The sequence below is a fragment of the Heloderma suspectum genome, chromosome 17 (genome assembly GCF_057233095.1).
Source record: "Heloderma suspectum isolate Gila_16-S chromosome 17, 16-S_ref, whole genome shotgun sequence".
Lineage (NCBI taxonomy): Eukaryota > Metazoa > Chordata > Lepidosauria > Squamata > Helodermatidae > Heloderma > Heloderma suspectum.
In genome coordinates, this window is record NC_139474.1 from 9,323,983 (window position 1) to 9,336,632 (window position 12,650).

General features: G+C 53.7%; 1 protein-coding gene across 5 annotated transcripts; it reads left to right on the forward strand.

The window, feature by feature from the left end:
* The first annotated feature begins 429 nt into the window (after positions 1–429).
* On the forward strand, positions 430–8,055 carry FKBP2 (FKBP prolyl isomerase 2). Of its 5 annotated transcripts, none has more exons than XM_084823521.1 (6): positions 430–552; positions 3,280–3,441; positions 5,966–6,078; positions 7,022–7,068; positions 7,287–7,322; positions 7,856–8,055. In XM_084823521.1, the coding sequence occupies exons 1-6, from the start codon at positions 454–456 to the stop codon at positions 7,915–7,917; spliced, it is 519 nt and encodes a 172-aa protein (XP_084679647.1). In that variant the 5' UTR covers positions 430–453; the 3' UTR covers positions 7,918–8,055. The 5 variants fall into 5 exon arrangements, with proteins under 5 accessions (XP_084679647.1, XP_084679651.1, XP_084679648.1 ...); XM_084823525.1 differs by having other exon boundaries at positions 518–552; positions 3,263–3,441; XM_084823526.1 differs by lacking the exon at positions 430–552 and adding an exon at positions 1,753–2,039 and having other exon boundaries at positions 3,263–3,441.
* Positions 8,056–12,650: the final 4,595 nt, after the last annotated feature.

The following is a 12,650-nucleotide window of genomic DNA, read 5'->3' on the forward strand; positions in this document are numbered from 1 at the left end:
AGCAACAGTGCAATCCTATACAGGACTACTCCAGAAAAAGTTCCACTGAATTCAATGGGGCTTATCCCCAGCTCCAGGTAGACCTGCACAGGACTGCAGCTCAAACACTGTTTTTTGCGGAGCGAAGCGATGCATAATTTATTTAACACCTCCTCCCTTCTACCACCAGGGGGAGAGTTTACACGTAGCCGCGCCCACTCAAGCCCCCTACGCCTCTGTCTCAGAACGGAAGTGACCTTTTACCCGGGTCACATGTGGGCGGGACACAGTAATAATTTTAATTTTTTAATTGGGGGTTCCCCCCCCCCCGTGACTTCGTTTTCAAAGGAAGCGCTGCTGTCTCATCGCCGGCCGTAATTAAACATAAGTTAAAAATGATAACCATGACGCGGCCGTCACGTGGGGCGGACCGCAGGCCGATCACGTGACGGGGCCCAACGGCCTCGCAAGAACATGGCGGCTGCCATGGCGGTTTCCTTCGCTGTGGGTGAATCAGTGTTGCGGAGGGCGCATGCGCAGAGGGGAGGGTGGTATCCAGTGAGGAAAGGAGAGGTGAGAGGGGGGATGGGGGGTCCTGAGGAAAGGGGGGGGAACGGGAGGGGGGCGCCTAGGAGACCTGGGCCGGCCGAGGGGCGGCCGCAGCCGCCTGGGGGCCTAGATAGGGGGCAGCCGCAGGAAGTGGGTTGGAAGGGAGAGGGGGGCTTCCGAAGCCCCGAGGGGGCCCAGGCGTCTGGGCCCCCCAAGTGGGGGGTGGGTGGGAATGAGGCCAGGCTCCCGAGGCCGGAGGCAGCCTTGGGGCTGAGGAAGCTGGAGCTCAGGGACGTGGGGACCCAGGTGTCCTGGGGACCAGGCGGGGGCCCCCTCGAGAATGGGGGGACCCAGGCGTCCGAGGCCCCGGACGTGGGGGAGACCCGGGCGGGGCAGCGGCCCGCGAGGAAAGCCCAGGAGCAGGCCCAGGCCGAGAGAGGGCAGGCGGCCACAGGGAGTCCGGGCGAGGGGTGGGGGGCCTTCGAGGACCTGGGCTCGTGGGGCGGGGGCCTCGCAGGGGCTGGCGCCGGCCGGAGCCGGGCGACGAGGCGGGAGAAGGGAGCCTCCTGGTACGGGGGGCTCTGTGAGTCTTGCGGGGTTGTGGCGGCAGCAAAAGGAGGCGACCCCCAAGAGGTGGGGAGCCAGGTGGCCGGCAGGGGGGCATCTGGCGTGGTCGGAGGAAGAGCAGGCGAGGAGGCACCTGGGCTCCCTGCACGGGGGGTCAGCCGCAGCCGCTCTGGGGGCATCCCTGGGCACGGGGGGGCCCAGCGGGACCCTGCCAAGGGGGCTGCCCTTTGGGCCCGTAAAGAGTGGTACCGGGACCCCGCAGAGCCTTCTGGGCAAGTGTGGGTGCCCCGCAAGCCAGCCAGGGGCTCCGATAGGACAGGGCTACCTTGGCTGCAGGGGACAGCCTGTCAGCAGAGGAACCAGGGGGACTGGGAGCGAGAATCTAAGGGGGTTCGGTGCTCCCCAGAGCTTAGCCAGGTCTGGATCCCCAGAGAGAAGCCGGTCCCTGCAGGAGGGGGGCCTGGGGATGTCTGGGTGCACAAGGTGAGGGATCCCTCTGGGGCAGGAATCATGTGGGTATGGGCAAAAGTGACCAATTGTAGTGAAGAGGAAGACGTGGAGGAAACCAGGGTGTGGACCTTCCGTAAGGAGGGTCCTGGGAAGGGTGGGCAAGGTGAGGGTGGGTATGGGGTATCTTAGGGGAATGTTATTTGGGTGGGCTGTGGGTTGGGGGAGGGAGATAGATATGGCAGTCGTACACCTGGGAGGGAGGGGGGAGGAAAGGCTAGGCTCATACTTGGGGGTATGGGGGAAAGGGTTTGGAGTAAAGCAGAGCTCAAGTGGAGAAGATGGTATCTAGAGGGCTGGGTGGAGGGAGTGGGGAGCAAAGAGACCTTGCTGGATTATTCCTGGGGTGGCGATAGCCCAGTATCCTTGAGAGAATCTGGTGGCTGCTGCTGCCACCAGGGGAGGGAACAGAGGCCAAGGCACCTCCGGCTGCAGGGGTAAGTCAGGTCTGGAGGCTCCCGGGGGGCTCCCAGACTGCTGTTGCATGCCAGGGTAGGAGCTGGGGACATGGTGGTTGGGATAGATGTGCTGATCAGCATGGGCAAGTCTTAAGGGCAAAAAAAAAGAAGCATGAATTCCTGTGGGACAGAGATGGGGGAGGCTTCTATGTTTTTGTGCCTGGGGTGCTGCGTCAAAGAGGGGACAGTGGCATGGGGTAGGTGAATAGGGGCCCTTCCCCCCCAACTGCTTCTCAGACCAGGGCCATGAGATTTCTCCCGGTGGGCACTCCAAGGCTGCCTTAGACACTCCATTGGTCTGTCCAGCCCTGGACTATATTCTGAGTCATGGCAGAAGAGCTGCTCCCCAGCTCTGCCCCCTGAGTGATTTTGGTTGGAGGTGCCGGGGGCTGAACCTGGGACCTTTTGCATTCCAAGCATGTGTTCTACCACCGAGCTATAGCCCCCCTCTTTGCCCCTAACCTCCTTATAGTTAATGATGGGGCTGAGGGAAAAATATGTCACATTTTTAGCAGCCAGCATTAAATGTGTAGGACCCAGCCCTGTACAGAATAGAGGACATATTTACATTGTTTAGCACCACCATCAGTTTTGTACGGGCTGGGGTGCCCAGGCATCTGGGAACCACTCCTTTGGAAATCAAATGATAGTTCCCCTGGAACTGCAGTTTCTCTCCCCTCACCCCCAATTTGATGGACATGTCTGTTCCTAGGAGCGCATAGAGTCTTAAAGATGCATGGAGTTATCGCTGATTGCCACACAGAAACATAGCATCTATGCCCCTCTTGCAGGGAAACACTGCTTCTCACACACTAGAGGCTGGTGGGTGTGGCATTACTGAGAGTGAAAACGTGCACAGTGCTGGTTGGAGGGATGTCATCCCACTGACATGGGAAGTGGCAAAAACTGTGAAATTGACTAGATGGGGCTAGCAGAATAAAGACATCTATTGCTTCATGGTAGCAGAAGTGAGGGCTGAAGTTACCTGGAGGAGAGCCCATGTCCTAGCTGACATGATGTGGGGTGCACAGACCATGTTCCACGCCAGTTCTCTGTTCTTGTACATGGAGGGGGAGAGAGAGCGCCTGTGTTTTTGGGAGCTGTCAAACCAATCCCTTCCCATAGCTGGTTGCTGAGGTAGGGGTGGTGTGAGATTGCACACCAGACAGCTCTCCCCTGCTAACCAGTCTGTGACTCTACAGGGGCTTCTGCCATGCAGGTGAGCCAGGGAGCAGCGCTGGTCACCCTCACGCTGTGGGCGCTTTGTTCGCCGGTGCTGAGCACGGAAGGCAAACGGAAGCTCCAGATCGGAGTCAAGAAACGGGTGGACAACTGCCCCATCAAGTCCCGCAAGGGGGATGTGCTCCACATGCATTACACGGTGAGCGCTGCAGGTAGGGTGAGTGCGGTGCAGCGGAGACTTGGGAGGCTGCGGAGGTGTTTCGCTGCAAGCCTTCTAGAGCAAGGGACAAAGGCCTTTGAGGCCACCGTTTTAAGTGCCCACAGGGTGAACCGAAGGCTAAAGCAACAGCAATAGACAGCAGCTGCCCAAACTGGAGGGTGCATGTATGCTTGCTGCTGAATGGAGTTTATGTTTCTTTTCTGAAAGGCGGGGTGATCCAAGTTCAGGGTTGTGCTTGCTTTTAGCTAAATAAAACAGAAGTCTCCACCAACATGACCCCAGTGGTGGGAAAAAATTGGCAACCCTGAGTAAATTAAGCACACTTATATGGTCTCTCTCTTGCAATGGAACTGTGTCCTCCCTGACCACAGCAGATTTTAGCCAGCAATTCCTCCGACTTCTGGGATTTCACTAGGAGTTTCCCACTTACTTTCAAATGTATCTTTGTCACCACAAGGGCTAGAAACGTAACTCTTTTTTTAAAAAAAGAAGTAAGATTCTTCAGGAAGCTGACTTCTTGTGCTTCCTGCTCCTTTGCACCATCCACAGCCCTGCTTGTGTTTCAGCTAGGGATGTACAAAAGTCACTTACCTTTTCGAAGGGTGACATTTGCGGTGTGGGGGAGGCGCTCTGTCCCTCCCCCCAAAATTCTCTCCGGCTGGCTCTGCTCCGCGGAGATTCCATGGAGCCGCCGGCTGGGGCTGCCCGCAGCTGGACATCCGGCCGCTGGGCAGCCTGCAGGGACGCAAATGGCGGCTGCCGTAGCTGCCGCCATTTGTGTCCCTGTATTTTGCTGTGATAGGCTATGTAAATATTTACGTGCCTATCACGGCAAAAAGAAAAGAAAAAAACAGCAGACGCAAATGGCGGTGGCTACGGCGGCTGCCATTTGCATTCCCTGCTTTTTTTTTGGCCGTCATAGGTTACGTAAGTATTTACGTAGGCTATTACGGCAAAAAAAAAAGGGAACGCAAATGGCGGCTGCCGTAGCCGCCGCCATTTGTGTCTGCTGTTTTTTCTTTTTTTTGCTGTGATAGGCTACGTAAATATTTATGTAGCCTATCACGGCTATAACGCAAATGGCGTCCCTGCGTTAGCTGTGATAGGCTATGTAATTATTTACGTAGCCTATCACGGCTATAATGAGGAAGCGAATGGCGGCCACAGACACGGCCGCCATTCGCAAAGCAGCGCAAATAGCAGCAGGTAAGTGCTCCATTTCGCGTGCCTTTCGTGGGGTGGGGGGGCGAGGGGTGGGGGGCTTCGTTCCGCCATGCGTTCGGCCTCACCGAGATCCGTGGCAGATTTCTCTGACATCCCTAGTTTCAGCTACGTGCCCTTCCTGACTCACGCATGTGTGGCTGTGATGACTGCAGCGCTAGATGGTGGGTGAATGGACAACCACAGAAAGACCCGGGCGGGGGGCAAGCTTTGGGTGCCCTTTGGCCACAGTCGAAGTGCATGAAATGACTCAAATTCTCATTCCTTCTCCTCTGCAGCTCCTAGTGCATCCCTTGACCACAGATAACCACACAGCCTCTACATTTTTATAGATGGCTTCCCAGCCATGCCTGCTTTCTGCCTTCCTTGCCTTGCTCATGAGGAAGTTTTCTTCCGCATGAGCAAGGCAAGGAATGAGCAAGGCATGAAGGGAACGAGGTGTTCAAGTGAGGCAGCCGCCTGCAGTCTCAGCCTCCCATGTTCTTTCACCACCGCTGCCGTGGTCCCTGTTTCTGTATCTGGGGTTCTTGGTGAAGATGCCTCTGGACCCCTGCCCCCTCCTGACACACACACGCACCCTAAGGGCAGTGCTTCTCAGTGGAACATACTATATAGCTGGAGGCGGGTGCAAGAAATGACAACCAAAATCATAAGAAGCTGCCTTCTGTCGTGTCAGACTGTCGGTCCACCTAGTCCTTTATTGTCTCTGACCTGAGTAGCAGCGGCTCTCCAGGGGTTCAGCCTGGGATATTTCCCAGCCCTGCCGGTAGATGCCAGTGATGGAGCCCAGGAAGAATGCGCTCTGCTGTGTGAGCTATGGCCCTCCTGCCAGAACAGCGCAGTCCGCCTTATGCTGAGTCAGCCTGTCCAGCTCAGTGTTGTCTACACCAGGGATGGGCATCGTTTTCGGGGTCAGGGGGACACTTCAGGGCTGGTGGTGAGCGGGGCAGTGGTGGCTGGTTCACTTACTTGCTCTTGTCTCTGACCGGATGGGCCTTTTGGTCCGATCCAGCAGCAGAGCTCTTCTTCTCTTCCTATGAGTCAGTCCCCACAGCAAGCTGCGACTCATCGAGTGATAGACATGCGTGTGTGAATTTGGCCTTAGTCAGTCACCGTGTGTGTGTGTGTGCGTGTGTGGCTGAAACACCCTGGAATTTCTTATCTCTGAAGGCGGCTGGAGGGGGGTGCTTCTTCTGGGATGACGAGCACAGGATTTCCGTTGTGTGTGTAAGTCATGGCGCACTTGCATCCCTTTTCATTTCCACCCCTGTTCCCCTTGCAGGGAAAGCTGGAAGATGGGACAGAGTTTGACAGCAGCCTGGCTCGTGATCAGCCGTTTATCTTCTCCTTGGGGACCGGACAAGTCATTAAAGGCTGGGATCAGGGCCTGCTTGGGTAAACTCTGGCTTCCAGCAGATGTCTGGGGTGGCCTGAAACCAGGCTGGGGCGGCTTCAACTAGATGGGTGGCTTTGGAGCATGCAGGATAGAAGGCACAAAATGTCTCCAATGGGCTCTATCGCATTCCTGCCTTTCTCACGTTGCTTTCTGCAAAGGATACTTACTGTAAAGCATTTGCCAGTTACCTTTGGGATTCTCTATTTTAATAACCAACAGAGAGTTCCATTATCTGAGGACAACCTCAGAGAAGGCCGTCTTTCAAATCCTGCCTTTATCCGAGGCACCTTTAGGGGGAGAGAGCCTTCTCCATAGTTGCACCCTGGTGATCTGTCTGGCATCCTGTTTAATGATCTTTTGCTGCCATTTGTTCCAGTGGGCATTAAAAACATGCATGCATATCTGGTTAATCAGTATATTTTCATCTTTTGTTTCTGTGTGTGCTTAGTTTGTTTTATTGTGTATATTTTTAATTTAGTATTTCATGGCTTTTGAGAGGGGTGTGTGTGTGTGAGAGAGAATTATGTGTGTGTGCATTATATTGTATTGTATTATATGGCAGTTACCTTTGGGGGGGGAGAAGGGAGGGTACACATTTGCTAATTTTAGAAGTTTTAACTTCTGTAAACCACCCAGAGAGCTTGAGCTATGGTGCAGTATAGAAATGTAATTAATAATGATGAGGAGGAGGAGGAGGATGGAACTAAATAAAATTATTTTTAGGTAAGATTCTAGCCCTCGTGATTTTTTAGAGCAAAAGCGGGAAAGCTATTTCAAGACGAGGCTGGACAGCCATCTGTCAGGGATGCTCTGACTTGGATTCCTGCATTGAGCAGGGGGTTGGACTCGATGGCCTTCTAGGCCCCTTCCAACCCTACTATTCTATGATTCCATGTATTTTGGTTGTTTATACTATTTATTTGATTCTTTTGGTCCTTCTAGGATGTGTGAGGGTGAGAAGAGGAAACTGGTAATTCCCTCCGAGCTAGGTGAGGAGCCAGATAGTGGGTTATGGGAAGGGAGGAGGGAATGCAATCGGCCCCCACCCCCGGATGAAAACTAGGTTTGGGGGTGGGTGCTGCCACATCACCCCCTCTAAGTACCCATCACCAAGCTTCTGAGATGTGGTTGTGTTGGGCTTGCATAGCACTGTCTCAGGACGATTTGATCTCTTGGGTGACTTTGCTTCTGTTCCCTCTGCTCACAGGTTATGGGGACCGGGGGGCGCCACCCAAAATCCCAGGTAAGTCATGTGTTCCCTCCCTTGTCTCAGGACCAGCCCTCCTGTGGATTCTGAATCGGGGCAGGGCTGCTCCAGAGTTCTGTGTGCTGCTCCCTCCTCCTCTTTGTTGACTAGGCACATCTGTCCTTCCCCAAGCGAAGTACTGGCATCACTTACATCAGGGCTGGGCAGAAAGCAGAGCTCCAGAACTTCTGGACTTCAACTCCCAGCATTCCTGACCACTGGCCATGCTGCCAGGTGCTTCTGGGAGCTGAAGTCCAAAACAGTTGGAGATCTACTTTCTGCCCACCACTGACTTACATCATCCTTCATCCAGTGTCTTCCCTGCAGGTCTTGTGTGATGCCAGGACAAGACCATGGCGGGGGGTTGAACACTAGTGGCCCCACCAAGTTCCAGGCTGGGCCCATCAAAATGTCCAAGTGGCCCTCTAGCACCTGCCATAGTAGATGGGATGGGATACGTTGGTCCTTTGTTGTCCTCTTCCCCTCCCTGGGCATGCTCTTGATTTCTCTCTGTCTGCCCTCTTTTGCAGGTGGCGCAACATTGATCTTTGAAGTCGAGCTGCTGAAGATCGAGCGGCGGCAGGAATTGTAGCTACATCTCTTCGGGAACCGGGGCGGGGGGGCACATGGGGAGGACGACAGAGAGACAGGGGAGGTATCCAAAGAAGTGACTCTGGATTTGTTGATTGTTGATGGGCCAAATAAAAGCACAGACCAGATTTGTACTGTGACTGCAGGGGGATCTGTCCGTGGGATGGTGGGGCAATGCCATCATAGACAGGGGGATGTGGAGAGGGCTCCAGATTTGGGCCTGCCTGACATCTATGGGGAAGGGGCCCTTGCTCAGTAGTAGAGCTCATATTTTGCACGCAGAAATTCCCAGGTTCAGTCCCTGCTGCCTCCGGTTCAAGTGAAAATATGGGGGCTCGAGGAGGCCTCTACCAGAGAGTTGCTGCCCGTTCCAGGAGACAGAAGTGGCTTAGAAGGCCCACTGGTCTTTCAGTGAAGGCAGCTCTCCCCCATTATCATAGTGCCTTTGCACTCACTGGCCTTGGCGCAGGGAGGTAGGAACAGGTTTGCCCCGGGGGGGGGGGGGGAGCATTGCTGGATGGTAGAGCGCCTGCTTTGTGTGCAGCAGGTCCCAGGTTCGATTTCAGATTAACAAGGCTGGGAAAAGGACCTATCTCCACCTGGGACCACAGAGGGCCGCTGCCAATTGTAGTAGACAATACTGAGCTAAATGCATCAATGACTTGAGAGTATAGAGATCAGGGATAGGGAACCTCCAACTTGTGCCTCCCTTCCCCAGGCCCTGCCTCCTGGAGGCTAGTGAGGAGACGAACACTGCTGAGAGTGGGTATTCCCCTGTGTCCCGCTCGCCCTTCCTAATTGGGGAATCCCCACTGTTATCTCTGACCACTGATCAGAGATAACAGGCGGAAGTCCTCTCACGGCTCGAAAGGCATTTCCTCCCTGCACTGGGAGGCAGGAAGTGATGGCTCCCGGCCTGTCTGTGCGCAGAGGAAAGAAGCATTTTCTCTGGGCACAGAGAGGCACGTCCATGCCTTTGTCTGCATGGAGAAACTGTTGTATGATGTTGGGGAGGAGCTTGTGGGAGGAATGACCCCCTGACATCACCTGATGCCCACGGGAGTTTGCTGGAGAGCGGTCCGGCCCACCCCTAGGGGCTAAACCGTTCCCCACTCATGTTATATAGCAGTGGGCTCCAGATAACTGCCTGACTCAAGGCTGGCACCAGGTTTCAGGAGGCCCTGGGCAAGATGCCCTCTGGGCTCTCCTAGCGCTGCCCTGGTGGGGCCCACCACAACCTTACCAGGGGACAGTGGGGCAGGCAGTGCAGTGGGCAACAGCAGGTCCAGGCAGTAGCCTGGAGCTGAAAAGACCTGGACCTGACAAAGCAGTTGCATCAGCTGCCATCATCTTAATTTCCCCAGAATGCCCCTCAGCCCTGTGTTGGGGTTCAGAGGCATTCTGGGAAAATCAAGATGGCAGTGGCTACAGCTGCCTTACCCAGCATTTCTCTTCTGTGCACCTGGCCATTAAACTACATGCATATACATAGAGAAACATCATTTTGAAGGAGGCTGGCCTCAGCAGTGATGGGCAATTGTGGGACCAGGCATTTGCCTTACTATGCCAGGTGCTGGTGCCAGGCCTGGCCTGGCCTGATGGTATTGTGGCTGGCCATGATAGGACCCTCAGTTGTTGCTATAAGGAGGGGTGGTGGTGGAGTGAAATGCCTGCCCTTTCACAGTCCTTCTTTGGAAGTGTCTTCGGGCAGCTCTGCAAGGTGGAGTCGCTTATTCAGGAACAGTGGCACCTCCCCTCACAGGCCTGCAGAAGTGGGGCGGGGGGTGGCGGAAGCAATATAATAATCCTGGGGCAGTTTTGTCTTAGCAGGAGTGGCATGCTTAGGTGGAAGGCAGTGCACAGAACAGAACCTGTTGTGTTTACTGAGCTTGCAGGAGGAAGTGGGGAGGGGAGGTTTGAGTAGTAGGCCAAACTAGCAGGCCATAAAGGAGTAGCAGGACACAGAGAGCCCAGGGGCATGCTAACACTGGCACACCAGGAAAGGCTCCGTATATGGTGACAAGCTGTGGGGCCCACCTGCCAGAAGCCAATGCCTCCACCTTCAGTGTGGCTTAACGTGCGCCTCAGCCAGGTCAAGGGCAGCCTGTTCTGTCCCCAAGTTCCCATCCCCAGTGAAGACAAACTCCAAAGAAGCTTGGCTGCTGTGTGACTTTGGCGGAAGTAATGCATCTCAGAATCCTGTGATGGCTCAAGGTATTCTATATTTATTTTATTTATATATTTTTATTCTGCTGAGCATAAAACGGAGAAGAAACGTGGGGTGTGCTCTTCCAGTTAAAACTGCTAAGTGTGAACGCTGCTGGAATCCTGCCAGTATTGTCTAGTGTTAAAAAGAACAGTAGTTGCAAGCAGTGCAGTGGAAATTCATGGTCAATGGGCAGAAGGGTTGCTCTGAGGAGCTGCTTCTTACCCTCCTTAGGAGACAGAGAGGGTTAGGTAGAGTGCTGTTTGCAAAGAAAGCATTCTCCATTCCCCCTTGTTTGGTGTTAAGGAGGAACAGTTGGGGCTGTGTGTCTGCTGCCCTTTAAAAAAAAGATCACATTTTTACCTAATTTTGAGACCTCCATAAATTTTTCCAATGAAGTGATTTGCATATGGGGTATAATTGTTCCTGCTAGCACTGGAGGAACAAAGAAATATATTTAGCAGGACATGTTCCCCTTCTGAGTACTGCAAGCAGTGCTCAGTTCTCTTCCCACACCCTCCCAATGTTGTGATTCTCGCCACATGTAATACTAGTTCCTAGGCTTCAAGGGCTAGAAAGTTGCTCCCCCCGCTCACCTCCCACTGCCCAGAATTTTGGCATGCAGAAAAAATGTACTGGGTGCATAAGACTGCCTTCACCGGCCTGGTGCCTTCCAGCTATTTGGGACAACAACTCCCCATCATCCCCAGCCAACATGCTTATGTTGGTAGAAATGCTTTGGAAGGGTACCAACTTCCTCTCGTAATTAAATGTATGCATCCTTTCCCAGTGCAAAAAGCAGTCTTGAAGTGACTTACGCACACAATACAGAAACCCATTATTAATATAATTGGGGGCGGGAGCCCAAAATCAATATAAGCCATAATCAGGACAATAATACTAATAAAAATAAATAGTAGGAAAGTGTGTGTGTGTGTATATATATATGTATGTCCCCTTCATAAATTTCTGCTACCCCAGCGTTCCCCAAGCTCATGTCCTCCAGATGTGTTGAACAAAAGCTCCCAGAGTCTGCTGGCTGGGGCATTCTGGGAGTTGTTGTCCAACACGTTTGGAGGACACCAGCTTGGAGAAAGCTGGCTTAGCCTCTTAGTTTGAAAGGGAGAGGCAGGGGTGCTTGCTTGCAGAAGATGTTTTCCTCCAGCAGCAATAAAGAGATTGACAGATGTAGTCAACACAGGAGAAACCATAACAAAAATAATAATCACAAGCCCACCCTTTCAGCCTGAGCACTGAAGGAGCCACAGCCTACCCTTGAAGCACTTTTTACCCAGCTTGGCACACCAAAGCAGCTGCAAGATGGAGCTTGTGGACACGTCAGCCTTTCCCCCTAAGCGGTCATGGGGCTGTCCCAGCCCTCGGGACGGGAGCCTGTGGTCTCAGAACTGAGGGCTGTTGTTTAAAGTCTGTGGCGAGGCTCTATAAAGTGCCTGCTTGCCTCCCGCCCTACCCTTCCGAGGCCGCATCTCGGTTTGGAAGAGGTGCCAGGAAGAGCAGGGAGGCTTAGGCCTCGGAGCCATGTGGAAAACAGGCCAGGAGCTGGCTCCCGAGGCCGGGGCGGGCAGTTTTGCTCAACGGCCGCCTGGTGACTTCAGGCAGGAAACATGAAGGCCGATTAGTTCCAGGCCCCCAAAGACATTCTTTCCTCGCTGAGTTCAGCCACAGATGAGGGGAGGCGCTCCCTGCAGCCCCACCGGGACAGGAGTGGCTGTGTTACTAACTGGGGGATTTGGGGCTCGGCGCGGACCTGCCGCTGCCTGTGTGTACTTTCACTTCTTTATGAGAGAGTTCACAGCAGGCAGCAAGTCAGCACGAACCAGCTTCGCTGGCAGGGTGTTGGGGGAGGAATTGGCTGTCCTCTTGCCCATACACCCATGACCAAACTCTCTACCTCCTTTTGTCTAGTATAGGTAGTATTAAAAGTTAAGCCACACACAAAATGCCTGTGGGTGGGTTGGCTAGAATCTATATTATATTTATAGCTTGCCTTTTCCTTTATGGGTCTTGCCTTCCTCCTCCCCCCGCCATTTTATCCAAACCACCGCCGCCACAAACACACGCACACACACCCCGGTGAGGTAGGCTTGGCTGACGGGAAAGCAGTTGGCTGAGGTCACGCACTGTCCTTCATGGCTGAGTGCAGAATTTGAATCTGGGATCTCCCGAGCCCTTGTCCGACACACTAACTCAGGCTTCCCCAACTTGGTGCTCTCCAGATGGGTTGAACTACAACTCCCATCAGTCCCAGTCAGAATGACCAGTGGTGCTGGGGATGATGGGAGCTACAGTCCAACCCACCTGGAGGGCCCCAGTTTGGGGAAGGAAGCACTAACGGCTAGTCTGGGTGGGTGTATACATGTGTCCGTGGAGAACATGATCTCTTATAACGAACAGACTGTTAAATTACGTGTGCTCTCTAAACACATTTTTCAAAAATTATGTATGATCCCACATAAAATATCCTTTTCTCCCCATCGCATGTTTGTTTCCAGATGCAGAAACCAGAC